At 40.2% G+C, this 26,909-nt stretch overlaps 1 protein-coding gene across 1 annotated transcript in view; it reads left to right on the top strand.

Moving 5' to 3' along the window:
• LOC117756144 (transcription regulator protein BACH2-like) overlaps positions 1–26,206 on the top strand; it is a 40,289-nt gene extending 14,083 nt beyond the window's left edge. The window contains exons 2-5 of the mRNA XM_034576500.1: positions 5,750–6,030; positions 10,329–11,744; positions 23,870–24,076; positions 25,368–26,206. Of these exons, the coding sequence (XP_034432391.1) occupies positions 5,764–6,030; positions 10,329–11,744; positions 23,870–24,076; positions 25,368–25,805 (2,328 nt within the window). The 5' untranslated portion in view covers positions 5,750–5,763 and the 3' untranslated portion in view covers positions 25,806–26,206. The remainder of the gene's footprint in view (positions 1–5,749; positions 6,031–10,328; positions 11,745–23,869; positions 24,077–25,367) is intronic.
• The last annotated feature ends 703 nt before the right edge of the window (positions 26,207–26,909 follow it).

Here is a 26,909-nt window from a genome sequence, read left to right as displayed (position 1 = left end):
GGACGAAGAGGTTTCATTTGCAACAATTCCACTTGACAATGGCAAGGTGAGTTATGCAGAGTAGAATGAGGCTTAGGTTTGAGCAAACACGGTTGGCTGTGACCTCAGAGGTCATTTGTCAGGATCTCAATAACCACAGTGTAAGTGAGAGCTCCCCCAGAGCTGCTTTCTCGACAAAGGCTCATTGTTGAAAAGGAGATGCTGATGTCATAGAGGTGAATTTCCGGAGCTCAGGAAGTCCCCAGGGAGAGCCTGGGTAATGTAGCCAAGACTAAGCACTATCTTTAGCTGTGTAAATTGAGTAAAAGGTCTTCATGGGATAAAGTTTCTGAAGTATTTGCATGTGTTTGATCAGTTGACATGAAAAATCAAGCACTTTGGCAGATTTGGTAAATAAGGCACTAAGGAATAGATTCTCCTGGATTCCTACTTACTTTATATTAAGAGGCCAGGTGGATAAAGTCCACAGAAACTGCGGAGTGTCTCACTCGTACATTTGCATTCACACATGCACCTTCTCCGGAGAAAACACGGAGCGTTAAGTGCAAGTCTGAAAACAGCTTATAGACCCTTTTTCTCTGGTCAGAAAACCACTAATATCTGGATTTTGTCTCCTGGGATTGGCTCTAGCCGCCTCCGATGACCCTCAAAGGATAAGTGATACAGAAAATAGGTACTCTGTTATTTTACACTCATTCAAACTCAACACTTCCTGTGCAAGTTTCAAATTAAATATCACACACTTTCTTAATTGGCATCCTCCACACCCCTCTCTCATATGCTTATTATGTGAAAATGCACATGATTAGTTCAGTTTGATTGACATTAGCTTCGGTGAAAATAATTGATTTGTAGAAGAAAAACTTGGGGAGTGGTGAACCTGAGTGTTATTATGCTGATTAGATTAGTATTGTGGAAATGGGCTCTACTCAGAATACCCCACAGACACCATCAGATGAAAATAAGACATATTCAGGGCAGTGGAGATGGCAGGAAAGGGTGGAGGAAAGTAGGGCATCACAATACATCAAAATACTGTATGCATTGACTGTACCCCCCCCCCCCCCCACACACACACACACACACACACACACACACACACACACACACACACACACACACACACACACACATGCATACAGATGCACATAGTGGAAATGGTGAATTATTAGTGTTTGTTGATTAATACTTGTGTGAGTAGGAGCAGCTCTGGAGGAAGATCCCAACCTGGCCTTGTGATAAATAATAAGTGTGTGTGTGTGTGTGTGTGTGTGTGTGTGTGTGTGTGTGTGTGTGTGTGTGTGTGTGTGTGTCCACCTTTGCTCATCTCTGGCTGTCTCTGGATCTGCTGGGTTGAATGTAGGCTACTAGAGGGAAATTACTGAGGGGTTGTATATTAGGAAACACTTGCAAAGCCACTCCTGAGAAACCTCCTGCTGCTCTGCTTCACTGGGGTTTAGCCTGTTAATAGTGACTTTGATACAGTTCGAGGGCTGTGTGTCCACTTACAGGATTAGGCTTAACTCTCTTAACCAACTCTGACTGTTCCGACTGGGTCCATCATGGGTGGTCATGAGCGTTTAGGCCCAACTGTTCATTCTAAAGATAGTTTTACTTTTAGAACCCTGGGCTTCCTGTGTGCACAGACAGTTCCAAAAAACAACACTGGACCTTTGGCTGCTGTCGGAAAAAAATGATTGGGGTAGGGTGAGACATTCAATCTCCTGTTCATTTAAAAAAACTAAGAATTCCCAGAATTATAAGTAAAGGTGCAAAATGGGTGAAGCAGCTGTTTGTGGTAGCAAATTAATGTTGTGTTTAAATTATTCCTTCAACTTTGCTTATTAGGACTGTCCCTGATAATGTTCCAATCCTATAATTTGTATTATGACCACCAGTTCTATTTTTATTTGTTAGAAATCTTGTTTCGTCAATTAATTTGACACGGTGTATCTCTCTAAATACGACCCCTTACTACGGTGGCCCTGAGAGCTCAACGCACTGCAACTTAAGAAAACACATGCAAGTAGACAAAACACAAGCAAAGTAAGAAAACATCTTCATCAATTTGACAACACAACACAATACAGACAACACAACACATTACAAACAACACAACACATTGATGTGGAGCTACAGCAGAGAAATATTAATATGTGGATCGTGTAAGTGTGTAAAGGGAAAGTAAAGCCAGTGGCAATCAGGAGTCAGCACATTCAGAAACCTTCACTTCTGTGTAAGAAGAATTTCTTTTCTCAGCTTTCCTCTCAGTCAATGCCAGTTCACCATAAAAAAGCATCATTCATCAGGTGCGCTACACCGACTATTTTTGGTGAACGCAGGCACGAAGAGGGCAGGATATGAGACTGTGTGCACATTTACTGGTGGACTCTGATCTATAAAGGACGTATTGGTGTGGAACCTTCTCACTGTTTTTTAAACCAGGCCCAAGATGTGAATCCAGAAAAATCTTTGGGATGTGGCAGATCATGAGATTGGCAGCATGAATGACAATGAGCTGGAAAATCAGCAAAAATAATCTGATTAATAACTTCAACATGGGGCAGAATCTCAAAGGAAATTTTACAACATCTTGCAGAATCAATGCCACAAAGAGAGCAAAGGGAGATATATAATATAATATATTACACAAAGTGCAGGCTGAGTGTATTTGAGCAGCTTCTCTTCACTTCTTACCTGGTTATTTTAGCCCAGTGACACTCTGTGTCTCTCCTCTCCTTACTCCTCCGCCGGTCTAGTCATTTTACTATAAATGTTTCTACAGTTTGAGGATTACGGTTATCAGTGGGCTGCCTGTCAGCATGGTCTGCGGCTGATACATGCCATCCTCTTCTAACACATATTAACACACAGCCCAGACAAAATGATGAAACCACTGGCAATGTCTTGTTTACCAAAGCCCCTCATACTCGATCTGAACACTTTACCCAGCGTGGAGGGAAAAAAGGCCAAACATGGAGTAACACAGCTTAATATGTCAGAAACTGCTAATTCAAAGTGAGGGATGGCGAAATATGTAAAGTGGGGAATGTTTATGCAATTTCTCAAAATAATTTCAATATTTTGATAAAGTGGTAAAGCCACTATATCTGAAATATCCAGGTTCACATTGCTGTTGGAGTTAATATGGTTTTTGAACAAACTGTATTTTAATGACACAATCATTTTAAAGCAATATCACTCCTTTTATTTTTTAGAATTGGGTGTCTGTTCCTGCATGCTAGTGGTTTTTTACCCTCCCATCTCTGTCTCCATTGGTTCTTACCTCAAAATAAAACTCACTTTGGCAACTTTCAGTCAGGACTGTGGCTGTGTGCAGTCAGCGCTGAGTGCAGTAAGGTACTGTAGAGTACAGTACAGGGATAGTAAATTCATCTCAGCCATTTGTAGTAGAAATACATTAGATGACTTGACACAAAGAGCGATGTTAGTGAATGCATTTCCTCCTTTTGTTTTCACTCTCAGCAGGCAGCCGCTCAAAAGATATGAGCACAGTGGTGCACTGGGCAAAGGGCTGTCGTGAACAATTTGCAAGCATCATAAAAACTGGAGAGAATGGTCTGAGCCTGAAGTGTTCCTGAGGGGAAGCTGGAGATGATGTACAATGCTGAGATGATGATTGGCCCGTGGGCCACTGGAAGAAAAGACAGAACACTACTTCAGCAAGCCCCCAGTTCTGGTCTCTGCCTATTCAAAAGCCATGAATCAGCAGAAAGCAGCCCCCTCTCTGCCTACTGACACACACACACACACACACACACACGCACACACGCACACACGCACACACGCACACACACACACACACACGCACACACGCACACACGCACACACGCACACACGCACACACACACACACACACACACACACAACACACACACACAGCCTATGGCTGATGAGACAGACAGACTGCATGCTCAGCTGTCTGTGTCAGGGCTTTATGTACTGCAGCATTGAAATGAAACACAATGAAAAGCCTCTGGATAAATCTGCCTGGAATCAGTGTGCAGGCTTCTTTATATTCATCTAATACATATGTGCTTCTATCAACACATATAAATGTACTGTATACACAGGTATATACACGTGTTCACTATACAATAACCCCGTAGGGAATAGTTAAATACCCCTTTGTGTCCTTGTGCTGTTCAGATGTCTGAGACTGTCAGAGAGGCGTTGACGTGAAAAGAGAACTGGCAAGGCTTTTATTTTCAGAGGGACTCAGCAGTGTGAGGACAGCCATGTAAAGCTTATTACTGATGTAGCAAACACAGTGAGATACAGAGACACACACTGGAGGCAGGGTTGAGAGTAAAAGGTCTTTACTGATGTTCCAAAGGGTCATACAGAGGTGGTCTATCCAAAGCAAAGACTATATATAAAGTAGATGTAACTCTGGAAAGTCGGGAAAGTGAAGCCAATGCCTTAAACCTGTATTCTCTCGTATGACCAGCAGAGGGTGACTCTACTGGTTGCAAAAATAAGTCCGTACCTATAGAGTCGACAAGAAAATAACTGTACTTCTCACTTGATTTATAACAGTAAACATTTCCATACAGGATTGAACACCATGATGTTCATTAAGTAAATTATGTTCCTATTTAGAGTCAAATAGATGAGAAACTATGGTAAACATTGGGAAATGTATGCTGTATGATTGATAGCTAGTACTGCAGGTCACAGGTGTACAGGTAGGTGGGTGTGCCGTGTCCTCGAGCTCTCAGTCAGGCTCATCCCCCCTCTCCTCCTAATGTGGTTACTTCTGGTCTCAAAAAACCAAGATGGTGGTGGGGTGGTATGGTGTTCATTATCTGTCACCTCACAGCAAGGTTTGAATCCCAGCTTGGCTGGGCCAAGGCTTCAAAAAGCAGTTCACAAACCTGAGGAAATTGTTGTAGAAAGCTGAGTGAAAACAATGACAGTAGTATATACATGGGGATGACCCATGTTTTTTTTTTTGCATATTAACTTCACACAATAACAAGTAACTCAATAGATGCCAATTCATTTTCTAGTGCACTACTAAAAGATGACTTGACTTATAGTCTTACTTCTGTAGTATAGTGTGTGGCTCAGAAGTGGCTTGGTATTGCAGTTGGGCTTCATCCAGTTTTTCATACCATCACAATTTTCCCAAATTGTACATGGCATTACATTTAGGAATGTTGTGGAACTAAAGGAAAAAAATATATATTGATCTAAGTAGGTATTTTAAATATACTTTTAAAGCTACTCAACAACCAAACATTCTCAATGTTTTCTAGAGAACAAATCACCTAAATTAGTGAACAACTATGTTTCCTAATTTTTACATGTTTCTATCAGGTCTTTGTTGTTATTTCCCAGATTCACATATTATTTATGTATGTCATTGTTGATTTGTAAGATCTTGTCAGTAGTAATGCTGAAGATGAATTTGTAAACAATGTTACAGCTGCTGAGTGATTCCTGAAAATCTTTGGGGACCAAATTTCATGGTTTTTTAGCAAGAACTTGGAGTGGCATTTTGCGCTTGTCCGAAGTGGTGGACAGTTGGATGGACGCTCAGACAGATATTCTCTGTTATTTATCCTATGTAATTGTCTTTAGACACAATTGTCCAACAAACAACCTAAACAAACTCCTAGTTTCATATTCGCTTCTGAAATTGAAAACATTATTCTACACAAGAATGTACCTATGTAGCAAGCTGACACTGTATCGTTCCTTTCTTTCTCTCTTCTGTGCGCAGTCCTCGAGGGAGTGATGTTGGCAGGCGAAGACCAGGACAGTGAGGCGGCATCGCCCATGTACGTCTATGAATCCAACGTCCACTGTGCCAATGTGCTGTTGAGCCTGGAGGAGCAGCGGCGGCAAGGCATCCTTTGCGATGTGACCGTACTGGTGGAGGGCAGGGAGGTCCGCGCACACAAGGCAGTTCTTGCTGCAAGTAGCCGCTACTTCCTTCAAGTCTTTCTAGGGCACAACACATCACCAGGCCAAGCAGAGCCCATTATTGAGCTGCCAGACAAGGTAAGAGGCCACAACAAGAAAAACACAATAAAAATAATTTTACAGGGAGTGGTCTGAGGTTGGAAGTGTACAGGTTAAAGGGGAACACTGGTGAAGTACGCCTGCTGAAGTCGTAAGGCTTACAGCAACAAATAACATAAAGCCTGTCTAATAAAAGTTAGTAAGATGTGGGTATTCTAGAGCAGTGGTTCTCACCTGGTCTGGCTTCGGGACCCACCATCACCCCTTAATTAAAAGATGGTGCAGTTTGAACATGAGATAGTACAGAATATCACAGTATGCCAACACAAAAAAACAAGTTTAATGATAAACCAAAACGACCAGCAGGTGGCGATGTTAGAGAGGGAAATATTCCCTTTTACACTCAATTAGCTGCATTTTAATTAAAAACCAAAAAGTGCAACTTAAGGACACAAGGTAATACAACATACATAACAATTCAGTAACTTCAGCCTTTTTTAACAGACTCAACAGTGCTTTCATGCACAAACATGAAATAAAAAAGTCCAACTACTGAGAAGTAGTTTCAAAAAGACTAAAATTATGTAGCTTTAGCTGAGAATACTCACTCACTGAATCTATGACAACCAACACTGCACTATGGAAAAAATTCAGTGTCTTGAGTAGCAGCTTTTATCCACAAACTCAAAATAAATTAAACAAAAAGTGCAAATCAAAAAGATTCAAGTATACAAAATTAACTTCGCCGTGCTCAATTAGCATATGAAAACAAACTTTGCGGGTGTTCTTCTATACTGTGAAATGGCGGGTAACTATTAGCATTACAAGGCATAAACGAAAAATACTGTTAAGGAGTGTGACTAGACGGCACTCACTGCATAAAAAATCCCCTTCAAAATAAAAGCACAGGATTTTTTTCTTAACCTTTTTTTTTGCCCAGGCAAAGGCCCGCGACCCACTGAAAACGGGTCTGTGACCCAATTTTGGATCGCGACCCACCAGTTGAGAATCACTGTTCTAGAGGGCTTTCTGCCAAATTGTGCCTTCCTCAGCATTGGTAATTGTTGTTATGGGAAATGCAAAAATTAGACAATAAGCTTCCCAATTATTAATGTATGTTTGTTTGTGGTTGGTTTCCTTTATTTTTACCTCTACGCTATATTATTATCTAACATTATTAATTGTTTTTAACCCAACCTTAGACACTTCCCTGACAGACAGTTGTGGGCTGAGGGAGTTTCTAGACATTTTGAGTGCATTGTCTAAAACCTACTTCAGCTCAACAGCCAACCTGAGTTGCCCATGGTAGAGTAGAGGTATTCATTGGGTCATTTGGACCTGATCAGAAACATACCCTTGTAAAACCTACTTGAACCAGATATGTATACGTCAGGATTTATTTCATCTGAGAAGATGATAAATTATACCTGGTCCAGAATGCAGCGGACTCAGACAGATGCAAAAAGAAAGAGGCCAGCAACACAAGCAGATGCTCCACCAATTAACCAGCTGCTGCAATGGAACAATAGAACAATACATGGCATCACATGATCAGAGCTGCTAGAGTCTTCTTCGAACTCAGGTTTCGCACAAAACATTTTTGACATGGACTTTACACATCTGAATTGGACTCTATATGCATGGAGATGTCTTGACTTTCCTTGAATTTATGAGATTAAAAGAGAAGTAAGGACTCATGGATTGAAACAGCAGGGTTGACATAAATTGATCTGTTTATAAAAACCTTTTGGGCATGAATATTAATGCCATTGTCTTGATAGTTGCTGCCGCTTGCCTTCACCACTGGGGCTGATCAGGGAACAGCTTCTGAACCTAGTGGCTGGCATTACCTTATAGTGTCCCAGATCTGTCATATTGATTAATGGGTTTCTGTGACTCTACTTTATACACCAATAACTCACGCTGGCCTGTAGCACATGACAAATCAAACTACAACCTTTAATGACTCTAAGCATGGGTTTATTTTTCCACATCCCTCCTGCTTTTCGTTCACTCTATCTCTCGTACATTTCTGGAGCTTATAAGAAATCGGGTGTGAAATGTAGTATTTTCAAAACAGAAAAACATATTGTTATATTATGGATTCATGTTAAATAAAACATTTCACTTTACAGGTTATTGTATTCCACAGGTGATGAGATGCTACAGACTCATTTAACTTACTCAATGTGGATCATTTTGAATTGCACTGTAGACGCCTGAAGTTTAAGAAAAATTCTAATATTTCCATTTAATAATGATAAATAAAGCAGCATTCATTAGCCACTTAATAGGTAAATGTTTTCATATAAACACATTTGAAAAGGTAACGTTACAGTTGTCGGTAACTGCCAGCCTGTGGCCCACAACTGGCCAAACAATGTCCAGACTAGGAATCCCACGCACTGTCCTGTACCTGCAAAAAAACTTTATTGAGAAGGACGATGTGCCTCCACTTCCTCTCACTGTACAAAAATTAAGCCAAAATATCTATCTGACATATCGATGGGATTTCTGTGGTTTAGAGGTGCATCTTAAACAGGCTGACACAGTTAGGCTTATGAGAGGAAATTTCATAAAAACATCAGTGTTACTTTTGTCAGATGTTATTTTTGACACAGTTCTCCCCTACATAATCCTCACTCATGTTTGGTGTGCGTTGTTAGAAATTGAAGCATATTTATGCTTCAAGTCAGTTTGCTATTGCTTCAATTGATTAACCTCACCCCAATAACTGACAGAGATCTTATACATTTCTCAGTTTTAGATGCTGGTGTCTTTTAGGAGAGAGGCCAGTGTAGTTAAAGCACTAAATCAAATTTAGACAATTTAGACAAATTTATCAAACTTCACACAAAATGTATTTACTTATTATTTGTCTTATAACCCATCAACACACAATTTAATTTGTATTTTCAATGGTGCACTATCATTTGCTGTTCAACAAAGTAAATTAATTTGCTTAGTAGTGGAAATAATAATGACTGTCAGGGCTGGTTGTGATTCTATAAATGCTCAGGGTCATGCAGCGTACGTGTAGCTTTGTTCTGGTGTTTTTAAATTAGCATGGCCCTTTTTTATCTGGACTATACTGATGGAGTTCCTTACTAATCCCATTTGTTATGTAATAAATTATGTTCTTGTTAACATAAATCTGGTCAAACCCATTGTTTTAAATTCTAGCGATGATCCTAAACTTTCTACAGATTCCAAATATCAGGCAGAATTTTGAGATAACATATGGATGTATACATTGTAATATCTGTTTTAAAGGTAAAAAAGGAAATCCCGAATATTTCCAATAGATGGACTGGTGCTGTCAGAAACCACAGACTGTCTGGTTCAAATACTTCACTCAGTAAATGTTTCAAGATGACACAGAATATACAGTATTTATGCTGTCACACAGAGTGGAATTATGCTTTATTTAAACCTTACAAATGCTTAAGAGGAAGTAGATCTTGTACTAGATTTTTAATAATGAATCATATTCAAGAATTTGTATACTCTCTCCTCCACTGTCCTCTATATTATTTCTAGATTTCATTAATTGTTTCCTTCTATTTGCTTCCATGTGGGGCCCCTGCTTTCAACATTTTTGTTATAAGCTAAAGTGCTTCTATTCTTAATATTCTAATGTAAAAAATTACTCTCATCAGTTTGTTGAAAGAGCTGCTAGGGCATTCTACCATGTAATAATTGCTCGGGTCCCATAAGGAGTTTGCACAGAAAGATTATTTCATATTCCCTGATTACTCCCATCTCTCTGCCACACCATCTCTCCCTCTGCTGCTTCTCATAGTAAGATTGTTAAAACTATTGACTGAGCTTCTCCTGGCTCCTCTCTGAGCGTATAAAGACGTGTTTCTGCATTTTCATGTATATACATACACACAAAGCAATACAGAGTAAACATACATACAAACACTCTTACACATATATAACAGCCATGGTGACTATTGGGAAGAGGAGGAAAGGAACAGGCAAAGGGATCCTATTAAAAAGTAAAGACATCATGTAAAAGATGAATAAACCAGGAATGTGCCTAAATGTTTGTGGGGTAAAATTCAGTTTCATCCATTTACAGCTCACCACCTCTTTCCTAAAACCCCAGTCTGAATTGTTTTCCCATATGTATTCCCATATCCCATGATGTTGTACACTAAACATTACACTAGCAATATTATAATAATAATATTCTTTTTTTTGCCATGGTCTCTTAAGAGTACTAAAATATTCCGACCACAATATGAACTCTAATAATACTGCTAATATTGACTTATGACCATGTTTTATCTCTCACTTAATAAAAACGTGTTCTCTACTTTCCTCCACAGGTGACAGCAAAGGGTTTTGCTCCACTCCTCCAATTTGCCTACACAGCCAAGCTGGTTTTAAGTCGAGAGAACATTCATGAGGTCATCCTGTGCGCTGACTTCCTGGGTGTTCACAATTTGGAGGACTCTTGTTTTCGGTTCCTTCAAGAACAGCTACAGAATGACAGCCAACATGCTAGCAATGGCAAGGGGAAATATGATGATGACTTCACGGCCAAGGACACAGTGTTTTCTGAGCCAATATCTTTGGATGATTCTGCAGACACGAAGCCCCACGTAGCAATCACCGTGCCACTTCCCACTGACCTTCCTCAATGTCCTAAATACAGAAAATATCACCACCAGATCTGTGACAACAAGCTTAATGGAGAAAACCACCATAGCAATGATGATGTCATTTTGCCCCATCATACCTCAGTCAGCCCTGTAAGCTCGCTGCTTGGAGACAACAGTGCTGCTTCACAAACTCTACTTACACCCTCAAGAATCAAAGAGGAACCCTTTGTGTTTGAGGAAGAAGATGAAAGCAATGGTTGCAACCCAGAGTTGTGTTCTGAGGAAGTACTGGAGATGGAGCTAGAGGTAGAAGGGGTTCCAGTAGCAGCTGAGCATTCGCCAAGCCGAGGCTCACCCTCTTCCTGTCTACGCTCCTACCTCCAGAGAGGTGGCCTGGATCTCAGTGGTGTGCCCAGTGCCACCATCCAGCAGCTACTGAACAACAGACTGTCCCTAAACCACTTTGGGGAACTGGTTAAACACAGACAGAGGGATAAGATGGAATCTCAAGTGGACCTCAAGACAAGTATTGCAGATGTGCTACCAGCAGTGCTGACTGGCATTGGTGAGAACATGGACAGGCCAGTTTCCAAAGCCTCCTCCTCTAAACATGAGGGGGAGCTAGACAGGCGAAGTGTCATTTTCTCTTCGGCAGCTGGCGAGCGACAAATGTTGGCCCATTCCTACATGGATGAGAAGTTCAGAGAAAAGGTCTCAACCCTGATGCAGGTAGAGCCCCTTTCATCTGGTCGGTCTAGCTTCACTACCAGCTGCCCTGTTCCCATCAAGACCTCAGCCCACTCTCCTCCTCCCTTTGAGGCTCAAACACAGACCCCCAGCTCCCGTTCCTCATTCTCTTACCCAGAGGACGCAGGCAGTTGTAGCTCGTCTTCCAGCCTGCCCCAGTTTGACTTTTCCTCATCCCCCCACTCAGGCTCCATCTCTGGACTGTCTCACTGCCTGGCTGGGGTGGTGGATCAGAGGAACACCCACACTGGAGAGGTGGTCTTCTCTCAGGGTTGTGCAAATATCAAAAGTGCACAGGAATTTGGTGCCAGTGGTGGCAACTCCAGCGATGAATCAGGATCTTTCTCAGAGGGAGACAGTGAAAGTGGCACCTCCAGAATCTCTGGTCCTGAGGTTAGTATGGTCTTCTATACTTTCTTGACCAGGATTTAGTTTTTGCTAGTATCAAGGTAAATTTAGTTACTCCTAAGGCTGACCTTGTCTTGACACTGACACCAGTTTGACAGCTGTGTTAATGTGAGACTTTTGCTGAACACCACTAACTGCAAGTATCAATGGGACCACTTAATATTCCTCAATTTCCTGAGATTTTCATGAGTAAGTTGCTTTAAAGATATCCTCATTAGTAGCAAATTGGAGGAATGGAATTACGTTACATTACATTTCATTTAGCTGACGCTTTTATCCAAAGCAACTTACAATAAGTGCATTCAACTATGAGGGTACAGACCCAGAACAACAAGAATCATGTAAGTACATTAACTTAAAAAGCCAAACTACAAAGTGCTACTTGTAAGTGCAACTAAACTTATCAAATATATTCAACAACATGTAAGTGCAACTTAACTTATTATTGTTATTATACATCATCTCCTAAAAGGAGTTGGAAGAGATGTGTTTTTAGTTTGTGGGGGAAGATGTGTAGACTTTCTGCTGTTCTGATGTCGTTGGGGAGCTCGTTCCACCATTTAGGAGCCAGGACAGCAAACAGTCATGATTTTGTTGAGCGTTTAGCTCGCAGTGAGGGAGCAACAAGCCGAATGGCAGATGCAGATCGGAGTGAACGGGCTGGGGTGTAAGGTTTGACCATGTCCTGGATGTAGACTGGGGCCAATCCGTTCACAGTACGCAATTACTAATGTTTTGAAACGGATGTGGGCAGCCACTGGTAACCAGTGAAGGGAGCGGAGGAGCAGAGTAGTGTGATGGGATTTAAGTTGAAGACCAGTCGAGCTGTTGCATTCTGGATGAGCTGCAGAGGTCGGATGGCACTAGCAGGCAGACCTGCCAGGAGGGAGTTGCAGTAGTCTAGGTGTGAGATGACCAGAGCCTGGACCAGAACCTGTGCTGCCTTCTGAGTGAGAAGGGGACGTATTCTCCTGATGTTGTGCAGCATGTATCTACACGAGCGGGTTGTTGCAGTAATGTTGGCAGTAAGGGAGAGTTGACTCTCGAGTTTCACACCCAGGTTCCTTGCAGTCTGAGTGGGGAAAACAGAAAACAAAAACTTCTGGATATTGTGTATTTACTTAAGAGCTTAACCAGTGGAACCTGACCAATGTATGTTCAGTTTGAGTGAAATACCTTAACAACTGATGCGTTACCATAAACTTTGAAGCAAATACTCCTCAGGATTATTTGTCATATCTGTGGCGATCTTTCCACATTTTATCTAGCACTACAATCAATTGAAAACAAAAATATAATGAAAAAATACTTATTACTTAACATTTATTTAATGCTATATATTTTTGCATTCTAGCATGCAAAACTAAGGCTTTGAAAATAGTATAACAATATACCTGGATAAGATAGATAGATAGATGTACTTTATTTATCCCAATTTGAGAAGTTATTGTATCACAGCAGCATGTCGAGGGCATTTTCAAATAGAGCAAAGAACAAAAGGCTAAATACAAAAGACGACAAAAGAGACAAGCATGCAAAATTGCAGTAGTTGTTTGAACATTGATGTGCAGTAAAGTGCTCCGCTGTCTGTCCACTAGGTGGTGGAGAGGATGCTTGTGATTGTCAATGATGGATAACAGTTTGTTCAGCGCCCTCCTCTCCACCACCACTTCAAAAGAGTCCGGTTTGCAGCCAATGATGGAGCCAGCCTTCTTAATCAGTTTGTCAATAATTTGGGGGCGAGTAAACATTCTCATTATGAACATTGTACATGCACTGTAATGGTAGAATTTAGCTGAAAGCCCCACTGGAGCCTCATAGAGCTTTTAAAATGGATGTTGGTTTAAACATGTACTATTCAAGTTGTTTATGTGGTTTTTAGAATTTAGTTTCCCATTCAAACACTCACTCTCCCTTCTCACTGCTTATAAATGGTGACATTAAAGTATTGATCACCACCAAGTGATAGCCGGGTCCCATTTTTCAAGCTAAACATTAAAAGCACATATTCCTGTATAAGTAGTCTCGATATTTTCTCTCTCTCAAGTAGGTTGTAGGTGTAATATACAGCTGAGACTATTCTTAGACAATTTTCCTCTCAGGAGAAATGACGCAAACATGTCATCCTTATAAGAGCAGTATGGTTGCCATGGTAATACCTAAGCATATGCAATATGTAAAGATTTGAGAATAGTTTCCTGCTGGAGCTTTCAGTCTGACTCACACGCACACACACGCACACACACGCACACACACGCACACACACACACTGATGAGATATTAAGTTTGATATTAATTAGTGATTATGGTCTATGTCCAGTAGATGACTCATGATGAGAGGTTAATGTACTGTAAGGTGTCCAGATAATCTATCTGCAGACATTTCAGTTACTGCTCTCCTAACTTGTGTATGGTCTAAATACAGTTAAGGAAACTGACAATTGTGTAATTTCAGTCTGAATTCTGTCCCTCTATGCCTAGCAAGTCTTTTAACAGTGTACATGTATCATTAGGCAGGTACAACATAAGGTTTGCAGAATCACATGTTACCTGGTATTGACATTGTGGTGGCAGTTTCTGTTTAATAATGATACTCTATTGTATAATAATACACACATAACATTGTCTCTCGGAAAGTTCAACTAAAACACCTGCAGGTGGGCTCACCCCACACAGCCACCTAGTGTGACGTGTATAGAATGAGCACAGAGCACAGGAGAATCACTTCACTTATACAATCAGAAGCCCCTCCCCGCGAGAAGCCAAAAGGTATTCTTCAGTCTCTTGATGTCTGACCAGGTTGGGCAGAGTTCCTGTCTCAGATCTCCATCCCATACCCCTGGTGTGTCCTCTATCTTCATTTACAACATCAAAAGACCCCAGTCCTGTATACAATGCAGAGTTCCCCTCACCCATCTCTATCAGACACACTAAGTAACACCCCTGCAGTGAAGCATTTGCTAAGACACACATGTGGGGGCCATAAACACTTCCTTCTGCAACTTCCCGTAGTTAAGTCACAGAAAACACATTTGTTATCTACTTCTTCTAAATACATATCTGTTCTTCTATTACGGTAAACATTACACAAATGCAAAATCTGCCATTACAACATATTTAAATAACTAAGGGTGCTTCAGCCTGGAGTTAAGAAGGCAACCTCTTGTTGTCTCTAAGATATCTGTGATGTTTGTTCCCACTCATTTTAAATGTGTAAAATGTTGTGTTACTAAAAAGCCTAAACCATACTCAGAAGCTGTCATTAACTAATTTTACTGATTATGTCCTACAGAGATTCAAACAAATTGATGACTATTTTTAAATTAAGTCTTGGTGTTTTTCCTGACATTTAAAAAAAAAAGTTCAGGTTATTTTAGTCATATTAAGTCAACCTTACTTTTTTATATTTATTCAATTTCCAGTCAACTAAGACTCATTTTAGCCTAATCTTAGTTAAAGAAAAACAGAGAAATTATAATAAAACTTCAGCAAAATGCTTTCAAATAAGATTTGCGAAGAATTGTTGGGATTCCTCCAACTGATTTTACCATTAGGTCTGGAGAGTTGCAACAACCGTCCAATGCATTCTAACTCTTGCAACATCATGTAGAAAGTGACCAGAAAAAACCTCTCACAGTCAAAAATAACCTGTTACAACAAACTTGCAATAAATACTTATTATAATAAAAACGGTAAGTCTTTAGAATAGGTTTCAGGACAAAAATAATCTACTTCATTATATGTGGTCAATCCTAAATATCCCAGACCATGACAAGTGATTGGACTGTTCTCCTGCGTCCAGGATCCCGAAATTTTTTCAGACCATCAGTTTTGGAGTTTCAGAGGAGAGCTGTGAGACGGTTAGATCTTCCTAACAAAAAGGCTGAATATTTTATGTATCAAAACATCAATTTCAGGATCTTTATTCCTGCCTTTTTGACTGAGACATTATCCAATATGTAGGATCACAGGGTGCTCTGACAAGATAATACAAAATACACAAAGTGCTAGATTTATTCTCTGAGAATTGGGGTTTCATCGCTCAATGTAGACCAGACTTTCCCGCAGGCAGCAGTCAAAGTTTCAAAGACAAAAGCTGGACTGTCGCTTTAAATGTGCACCTCTTTTAAACATGCACAGAACGTTTCCCCCACAATTTATGTTATTAATACAGGACAATACACAATCACAGAAACACACTATCATTGACAATGAAACATTCTTATCTTTTCATGTAGCCTGCACATTTGAATGGCTTGTTGCTCCTGGTTAAGTAGTGAATGTGTCACAACAGCCATCAAACTCTTAGCGATGACTCTCCCTCATATTGGAAGCAGCACTTTTTATTTTCCATAGACTGGTGACGCAAAAGCATAAAGTTCTAATAAACTATGGTCACATGGCTCTTTCTTTGCTTCAGTTTTTTATGAAGGAGAGGCTGCTATATTGGATGGTGCCACTAAATACTGTTCCAGCTCAAAGCAGGGTGATGATGTCACATCCTGCACATCTCTTTGCCTGTGAGACACTTTTAACAGCTGCTACTGTAAACACATGGGGAAAACGTGCAGTATAGAGCAGAATTTGACTGTAGTATTTTATTTGAATTTAGTGTGTGCATGAGTTCATACTGTCACAACCCAACTCAAGTAGGAAAGGCCACACATGAGTTTGAACTTATAATAAGTTTACAGTAAATGTAGAACTCAAAGAACAACCAAAACCAAATGCTGTGGAATCAATGGGGGAGATGTTGACTGGCTGAATGTCACCGGCTTATATACTGCAGCCAGACCAGGAAGTGAATCTCCTTGAATACTAAACTCCTCCCATTAGGCTCCTGCAGGGAGAGGCCTGCTTTGAGAGGGTCGTCACAACCCCCCTCTTACAAAAGTTCCACCAAGAACCCTAGAAATTATACCATGTTAACTCACATGCAAACATGCAGGCATTCCACATTGATTAAGTAATTTTGTCTGTGTCCCTTTGGAGCCAAAGGGTTGAAATGTTAACCATCTTATCACTCCCTGAAGCAAACCTCCACACAAATCTCAGGTTGCTCCAGCTTGTCCACCCCTAGATGTCCGCAACCATGGTACCAAAGGAAGCATATTTAAGACTTAAGGGGCACAGTGCAGATTATAGTGGCTGTAAACATTATACAAGTGTGTGTCAAGGCCAACTTCCTGATTCCACATGACACCCAACAGGGAGGCAACCACCCCCAACCAAACAAATGTGATACAAAACTACAAATTTGACAGTGTAAATCCAAAAGTGCACCAACAAAAAAAAGTAAGCCCAAACAAATTTAACTGGAGCCTCACCAATCTAGTCACATTAATTAATCTCAACCCTAGTCTTCAGGCAGTTCCTAATGGGGAGTATTTATTCACTGGAAACCAGTGGGTCCAGAAAGTCCCTGCTATGCAGTTACCCCTAGTGATCCTAACACCAACTTTCCACCAAAACAGAGACAAAGTGGCTAATATATTGCTCTCACCCTGAAGAAAAACACTAAACTAGGTATATTTCCCAAATGTATTTTAACAAGTAAGCCAAGGGCAGTTTTGAAATCATACCAGAGCACTAACTCTTTGTTAACACAAACCAAACCAGGTCTAATTACAAAAAATATCAAGCTTCATCTTAGCAACATTGTATCCTGGATGAGACCCCAATTGTCACAATGTAGCGTTCGGTGAGAATGGGAGTGTTAAGTGTTCTGGTGAAATATAGCTGTTTTGGCTACTATTTAGTTCATGTTCTGACTTGGTTCATGTGGCTTTTATGTCTTTGTGTTTGTTAGTCATTTAGTTTTAGGTTCATTTAAGTTCACTTATGCAACGACCGTGACGATGAGGTGTCTGTGATGCATTTTAGTCACTGTTCAAATGTGATTACAATCATTTCAATGAAACACTCTGTATGTATACATGCTATGTATGGGATTCGAGGTAAATGTCCAAACAACATATAAAGCCATAAGTTCAAGTAAAATAAGTTTTACAAAAACTATTACAAAATATGGGGGTATGGAGAGTAGATGTATCAGTAGTGAGTGGCATGTATGTGTGAGTGAAAAATGTATGTGGGTGGTCTTGGAAACAGCCCAAACCAAACCTGGAAGTGAGGAGCCTGAGAGAGAGAGAGAGAGAGAGAGAGAGAGAGAGAGAGAGAGAGAGAGAGAGAGAGAGAGAGAGAGAGAGAGAGAGAGAGAGAGAGAGAGAGAGAGAATAGTCGTGTCTGAAATCACCAACTCACTCACTTTTCCCTGATCACTATATTTACTGATAACTATATAAAGCATTATATAGTGAGCCCGTCATGAATCTAACTCAGTGGAGTTTCTCTGCGCCGGTAATGACATCACTGTCGCAGGATTACAATCAACAACAACGTCGGCCAGTGGGAAATCCCACAGTAAATGTTTCTTTCACTCTCACTATGGCCCACATTTATAGCCTTGGTGAGACCTACACAGGTGCCACCACATTACTATAACGACCGGTCAGCTGACCCAAAACAGAGCAAGCAGAAAGGGAGGGGCCGTAACAATACCAAAATCATAGGCCGACCACTCCTGTGTACGTTATGTATTTGTGTGGTCTGTCCTACTTCGTTGCCTTGACCCAGTTGTCTCACCCAAATAATGGATACACACACACCCAAGGGTGCCCTCTAGGCAGGTGGAAGGTGTCCTGTACATGTTCCCTCCACCATCTGCTACTCCTGACCCCCAATCTGCCCTGCTCCCATTATGGCAGCCTTTAAGGCCCTCCTCTCCACTAAACATAGCATTTTCCAGTTGTTCTTTTTTCCTTCTTATTTAGGTATATTTACGTTGTAATAAGAAATTATTAATGATCATTATTAATATTAATAAGATAGGATACATTAGTATTTTCGGGGTGCAATTTTTTTATATTTGATTCATCCTCCTATATTTATATTCTGCAGAGCCCCTGAAGTCCCTTGTGAGATAAAAATTATATCTTGTGCGCACAAGAAAAATATATCACCTTTCGAGACTTCAGGGACTCCGCAATATTCTGTTTACACTGTATATATTAGTTTTTATTCCGTTTATGTATCTTTTTAAATATTTTGTATATTCCCTATTTATAAGTCGTTCTTCCTGTTTGGCAATTTGTCTTCAAAGTAAAATGGCAAATGGTCTGTATTTATATAACGCTTTTCTAGTCTTGATGACCACTCAAAGCGCTTTACAGTACAGTTTTTGCCATTCACTCATTTACACACCCATTCATACAGTGCATCTATGTGTAGCACATTCTGTATTAGAAGGGGTAATTTGGGATTCAGTATCTTGCCCAAAGTAGAAGCACAATGTTCATTTTGTTGCTGCAGTGCTGTATACTGAGCAGAATTACACAGCTTTTTATACTTGTATAGCTGCGGACTTGGGTCTGAAGGTTGTGTCAGTTTCTGAACAGACCTACTGAAATAGCAGACATGTTATTATAAAAAAAGTAACAGCAGCCAACTAAATAATTAAAATGTATATAAATAAGTAAGCTACACATATGAACAGTGGCAAAGGGGATTTTGGGGGTCCAGCATCGAATCCAACCGAACACCCTCCAAATAAGGGATACCAAACCACATCATTGGTTAAGTGTTTATTTTAAGTGTAAACCCCCATAATCACTCCAGGCAAATCATACAAATACAATATTGAATTAAAAAGCATGTATTGTTTAGTATCATTGCCTCAAGCCTTCTTGAATTGCTGCAAAACACTGAGCCAGCAAGTACTGGGATAAGTTGTCAGTATTGCGTTGGTTGTGTTACAGTAGCTGTGCTGGGAATGATTCTACATAGTGAATGCTGTTAGTGTATAATTATTCTTGGGGCTTACAAATCTTTCCACTCTTTTCTCTGCTTTTTACCCATGGGGATATGCTGTGGTGTTACTGTAATAGTTGTCTATGTTCTCATGGGTTGATCTCAGTATTTAGATCTAGAGTAACATGATGTGGCCCTAATCCTCAGTGTGTTTGGGTGCACCGTGGGTTCAGACTTCACAATAAACCTGGAGTTACCATGGTGGATATTTAACAACAGTCTCAATGCCCTGCTCTGTATTGTACATTTGGTATATTGCTAATTATAATTTGAGTCTATGGCATTGCAAATGTTGATGTGAACACCTTAAACAAGTCATTGTTATAACACCAGTTAAATCAGGAGAGACTTCGATTCAATGTTTGAACAATATTTATTGACATAAATTGGCAGAAAGTGACAGAAAGTGATGTGAATGTTATAGTCTTTTGGAGTTTGAGACCCCTATGTGATGTCATTGGGATTAGATGGGGGTGAAGCAGAGGGATTTTCCCCGGGGTCTAGACTCTGGTGGTGGTTCAATCAGTCAGTCAAACAAATTTTATTTGTATAGGCCATATTCAGGAATCACAATTTGTCTAGGAGGGCTTTACAAGGTGCGACATCCTCTGTCCTTAACCCTCAACAAGAGTAAGAAAAAACTCCCCAAAAGATGTAGAAACCTCAGAGAGAGCCACATGTGAGGGCTCAGTCTCCCAGGACGGACAGAAGTGCAATAGATGCCACGTGTAACGGAGAACATCAGCAAAAAAGGAGTATTTACAACATTGATTAGAAGAACGTAGACATAATGGAAAGTAAATGAATTGAGGAGTTATTGTCAGTAATGATAGAGTATGTGAGTAAGCATATTGTATATCATGCAGTCTTATATTGTAATAATAGTCCACGATTAGCTACCACCACGATCGGATGCCACCATAGTCCACAATCCATCGTCATGATCCACTGACACTATTATGATCCTTCATCACTATCCACAATCAGCTGCCAACATGATACAGGGTCATTAATACGATCACGATCAGTTGAGGTCGGGGATCCGGATGAGGTGATGATGATTCGGCTGAAGACTGGAGGAGATTAGGGTGGAGGTGGGTTATGCGTGTCACTGAATGACAGCTGACTACAGAAGAGAGGAGAAGGGGTTTAAAGGTTCACAGCATGATTGGCTGGAAGAGACTGTGGCAGAATCTGTTTGGCCATTTAGAAACGCCCACAATCAGCTGATCAATAAGCACAGAGAGAGTGAGAGATTTGAGATTTGATTGAATGGGGGTAAAGTCTCCCTGACTGAACTTACGCTGAGCTTCATTTAGTGGTAGAGTTTGTCTCACAGGGTACACACGGTTAAAACGGAAACCAGAACACCAGAGAGAGACACAGATTGGTTGGGGGATTTATGACCATCCAAGACTCACTTTGTCATTCCAACCTTATTATGTGACAGCTGAGAGTCACTGAGCTATAAATAGATGTCTATAGAGTAAAGGACAGGCTGCACCTAAACACACACACACACACACACACACAGTGTAGTCATAGGTCACTTTTGGGGACTTGCATATTCATTGCCCAGAAATAGCTTCAACCTAACATTTTATTAACAATAACCTTAAGCACTGAGCCAAATAAACAGCAGACATGTTGACATCATAGTAGGAAAAGTACCGATGTTAAAGATAATATAAAAAATGGCTCTGTTCAATTCAATTGTCCCAGTTAGACATGACTGTGTGACAGTGAACCAGCATGCCCCGAAACTGAGGCATCTAAATGGAATTCAGCCATTGTTCATATTATCATTATTTACACATGTGATCTTCCCACAGTGGCATGTCAAAATGTTTGCCATGAGAATGTCTACTGGGGACACAGATTTTGTCCCCGATTGGACAAGCAATCCCCAATTAAGTGTTTTTATATTCTGAAATTTGTCCCCAGATGTAGCCTATGACAAACACACACGCACACACACACTTATGTCATTGCTGTTTACTCGCAGCTCTGTGCTGAACACTGCTGGAATGAAGAAAACAGCATGAGCTGCTGCAGCAGACTGTTCTGATGTACAAAGAGTAAGAACTGTCAACACACTGAGTCATTCATCAGTGCTTTATTGGATTAAACAAACAATAAAAAAAAAGTAAGAATTCACCTTTAGCGGCCCACTGTTATATGTTACAATTTTCAGAAATCAAAATGCAGATGTAAGACAAAGGCAGGCAGGTTCGGTTAAAAGTATTTAATTAGAACAGCTCTGGCAAGCAGGCAAAAAACCAGAATCCAAATACTCATCCAAACAATGAACAAGGTAGTAAATAGAGGGGCCAGGTTACAGGAGCAGATGAACACCACAGTACAGATGAACCGACAAAAAGGACTGACTGAGGAGCACCTGGACACAGGTGCTCCTCAGTCAGTCCACAGCCACAGACAAACACAAAGGCGAGAAACTTGCCAAAGGCAGGAAGTAAAACAACCAGACACACAACATAAGAAATGTCAAAATAAAACAGGAAATAATGTGTTATAATGTCCAAAATAAATTAAAGGATACCTGCATTCTTACACGTAATGCATTGAAAGCAAAGCAAGCCATAGAGTATGTGACATTTTCTGCAGTGAATGACTACAATAATAGATACATGATAACTAATACAAAATATCAGTGAATGAACCAGAAAAATAGAAAAACAAAAATAATACAAAACCTAAGCAGTTATTAAATTCAAACACATAAACCAATAAAGAAATAGCAAGCATGAAACACACACACAATGCTTATTTTATATTTCGCACATGTGGGACCAAATTAACTAGGGACTGTGGAACAAAGAGCTTGTCCTGTGTTCCCTTTGTGTCAAGAGCTGCTCCAATTAACAAGCAGCGTAATACTGACACCTAGTGGAGTGCTCAACATATTTGTTTTGCCTTTGTTATTGAACGCTAGATAATAATGAAGTTCAGATCTTACAATTAAAACATTTGTTCATTACAAGTGAAATCCCTGCATTTAAGTCATTTTTATATAAAAGTATAAACATTTATATCAAACACATTACAACTTTATGATGGAACTATGAGCTTTCAATATGAATCTAACAATAAATACCTTGTAGACTGCTGTATTATTGAACCAACAACTAAATTAGAATTGCATTTGAACAACACAATGCTGTTGCTGCATCTTTATAACAAAGATCAGTGATAGAAGAAGTATCCAGATTTTTTTACCTAAGTAAATGTACCAATGCAGCAATGTAAAATGCTCCATTCAATACAAAAGTTATACATTATCAGAATTACAACATTAGATTATTAATAATGCAACATAAATGTATAAGCATCATGTCACTGTTATAGCTGATGGATATGTAGCTACTTTACACACAGTTTTATATACAGGGACACTAGATAAATCTGTATAATATTAAATGATTTCACAAAATATACATGTAGATGAACAGATGTGTATGTAAGCAGACCGTTTTTAAGCAATTTCAGACTGGTTATTATGACAATTTACTTTTAGTTGTAATGATGTTACGATAACAGCAGGAAGTTTATTAGCACAAATGGATTTTAGGAGCAATGATATGGATCCATTGCACTTCTGTTCATCCTGGGTGAGGGATTCCTCACATGTGGCCATTCTGAGGTTTCTACGTTCTTTTCCCATTTAACCCTAACCCTAACCCTTTTAGTAGTTTTTCCTTACTCTTATTGAGGGTTAAGGGCAGAGGATGCTCTTGTTAAAGCCCTATGAGACAAATTGTGATTTGTGAATATGGGCTCTACAAATAAAATTTGATTGATGACCATGTTTTTTGCTGGACACCACCTGCAGTTAGATGCAGCAAACATGGGCAGATTATAGGGGCCTAGAGAGTCCAACATTGTCTTTGCATTTTACAAACTGATTCCAATTGGCAAAATCAGGCATCATTGTTTGACTTAATTTACATGATTCAGCCTTTGCCTGCAGTTTTAAATTGGATTCAAAGTGCTATAGGTTGCAGTCAACACAGGCAGTGTTGCATATCTTGGCAACAATCAGTACTGATTAATATGGAATATAGGTTCCTATGGTTCCCATGGTTCCCATGGTTCCCATGGTTCCCATAGTTCCCATAGTTCCCATGGTTCTCTCAGGCTCTGTGCAAAATTTGACCACTAGGTGATGTCTTCAGCATGACATAACTGATTTTGATTTACATTAAAATATGTCGTCCTTTCAGGTGAAGCTGCCCTTCCCTGTGGACCAGATCACCAATCTGCCACGCAATGACTTCCAGATCCTGGTCAAGATGCACAAGCTGAGCTCAGAGCAGCTGGAATTCATCCACGACATTCGCCGCCGCAGCAAGAACCGCATCGCCGCCCAGCGCTGTCGCAAGAGGAAGCTGGACTGCATCCAGAACTTGGAGGGCGAGATCCGTAAACTGGTGCGATCGTATAACAAACACACATTAGATAAGCACACTCACATACACACACACACACTCACACACATCATTCCAATACAACAAAGCTGCAACCTACTTGTATATGAACTGAAAGTAATTTAACAGGTTAAAACCTTTTAGGCGAACGCATCATCTGGTGGCCATATTGGAAGGTTTCTGTTCCTCTATCCCATTATTTAGGAACAGCTAAATGCTATCAAATCTTGCCCATCACTGGGAAAAGTCACCAAATAGGGTATTGTGGGCTTTCCCTATATTTACATCTCTGTCAGCTGTCTGCAACTATCAGGATGTGCAAACTGTGGTGGGGTTAAAGGATCATTCCAGTTTACTTATCCTTCCTGTATGTGATAGCAGTATATGTTTTGATAAGATGATGACAAAGTGTGTTGTTCTATTGTACTTAGCATAGTCATGAACACACAGTTCTCTGAAATGAGTCATCACAATATCACAGACAATTCAACTGTGGACAGTTTAAATAATGTGGCTAAACTGGTACAAATCATTGGCTTGTGTTTCTTACTTCACTGGAGTTGTGGTGTTATCATATTTCCAGATCACAGCAAAAAGCAAACAATGGGCAAAACCTTTAAACTGATAACTATACATTGGAAACATCATTTAAAGTGGAGGTATACCTCCAAACTAAGCAATGTAAAATATTTTTTTACAAGACAAATGACTGATACAACCATTATCTACCATTGCTATGGTAAACATCTATTTGTGAGGGTAAGATAACGATTAATGTTTGGATTAAAATTCCTACAACGAACAACCGTTAAGAATAAGGACTAATAGTGAACATTACTTGGAAGGAGGAAACAGACAGACTCTAAACTACATACTACACTACATCACCCCCCACATTTTGCTTGTTACATTTTAAGAGTAGGGTTAGACTGAAAACCGCTCTGTATTGAAGCTATGTAAAGGGATATATTTATGGGGGTCTGTTGCCTCAGGTACCACTGATGTGAAATAAATGCCATAAATCCAGGTATTGAGATTTATGAGTTTGAAGCCTTTCAGTAACTAAATCACTGCAGAGTTTAAATGGAAAGGGATTTTACTGCGTCAATGCAGGAGCCTCACATGCACAGTGTTAATGTGGGTCTGAATATGAGCATACATAGACTGTATTTGGCTTTGGATTAGTTGTTTTTATGGTGAAAAGAGTCAAGTTCTTCTTGATAAAGTGCTTACTGTGGAGCGTACTGTGTTTCCTCTCTGCTGACCTGATCATAGTTTGTCTTATTAACCTTAGGTGAGTGAAAAGGACAAGCTGCTGAGCGAGCGCAACCAGCTGAAGGTTTGTATGTCGGAGCTGTGGCAGAACCTCTCCTTCCTCTCCCAGCAAGTGTGCAGGGAGGTGCAGGGCAGTCAGCCGCCTACCGTCTCCGCCAGCATCGACCTGACAGCCATGCCACCGTCGCCTTCTCCCGAAGATGTCGTATCCCAGCCCAGGTCGCCTGCGTCACAACACAACAAGGCAGTGTGTCTGTCGGATGTGGGTCTCCATCATGGGGGGGAGGATAGGCAGTACAGGGTAGAGGTGTCAGGTTTGGGGCAGGAGAACACAGATTGTCCACTGGAGCATGGATCCACTGAGGAAATACGTAGCCCCACTGTAACGGTGGATTTCTGTCAGGAAATGACTGAGAAATGTACGACAGAGGACCAGAAAAGAAGGGATTGTACTTAGAGTCTGGTGACAAAACGTTTTCGTCTATGACACACTTGTCTTGTCTTTACCTTGATATTTGAAGTATTTTTTTTTTTTCTTTTTTTTTTTTTTTTTTAAATGGATGACACAAGCGCTATCAGCAATACTGTTCAACAGATATTTTTGGACTGGTATAAAACAGAAGCACTGGGAGCTTTCTCTCTCCTCCTCCTCTCTCTATCATCTCGACTCTTTCTTCCCGTCAGCTTCCCCAGTTCTCACGTGCATCACGGGAGGTTAAACTCAGGAATTCCACAGAATGTTCACTAATGTCCCTGTCAACATGTACATGCACTTTACTTTATGAGTCCTGTCTAATCTTGATCATTATTGTTGGTGCATATGATTGATTTGCGATAAATAATTAGCAGTAAATAATTCACATTTGACCTCAACATGTCTGCTTAAGGAAGGAATGGGTCAACATATTGGGTGGATATGCCTTTTAGCTTCTTTTCTGACAGTGAAATGAGAAGATGATACCAGCTTCATGCCTGTGTGTTGGGTACAGTACAGAGCTGGAGCCAGAACATGGTCAGGCTAGATTAGCATAACAACTGCAGGCAGGGGGAAAAAACTTGTCCGGTTCTTGCCAAAGGGAAAGAAATATGCCTAACAATAAGGGCAAGGCAAGGTAATTTTGTTTATAAAGTCGAGAATCTAAATGTCTGCTTGAGCTTTTGATATTCCTGTCGATATAATATTATACATTATATAATGTTATCGAGGAATAAGATATGGATAGTTCTGGAGTTGTGACTGCTGTAAAACCTTTGGAGAGGATGTTATGTCTTGACGATACTGTGTCTAATTCCCTGCTGAATTCTTTACTCTCGTTTTGATTTATGGTGTTTTTATATCTCAGCTACTGGAATAGGAAATCTGACAGTTTGCAGTTTGTTCCAGGTGTGTTTGCATAGTTATCTGTTCGTTATGAAACAACTTTCCCTTCAATTATCACCTCACCTGTTGCCCGTAGGAGTGTTGGAGAAGTATTTGGAGATTTCTCCATTTCCAGAAAGGAGGCCCACTCCTCCCTATAAGTAAGTGGAATGCAGGGCAGTAGATAATGGCTGATTCTTC

This window comes from Hippoglossus hippoglossus, chromosome 22 (assembly GCF_009819705.1).
Source record: "Hippoglossus hippoglossus isolate fHipHip1 chromosome 22, fHipHip1.pri, whole genome shotgun sequence".
Lineage (NCBI taxonomy): Eukaryota > Metazoa > Chordata > Actinopteri > Pleuronectiformes > Pleuronectidae > Hippoglossus > Hippoglossus hippoglossus.
This window is presented reverse-complemented; position numbering and strand designations above follow the sequence as displayed.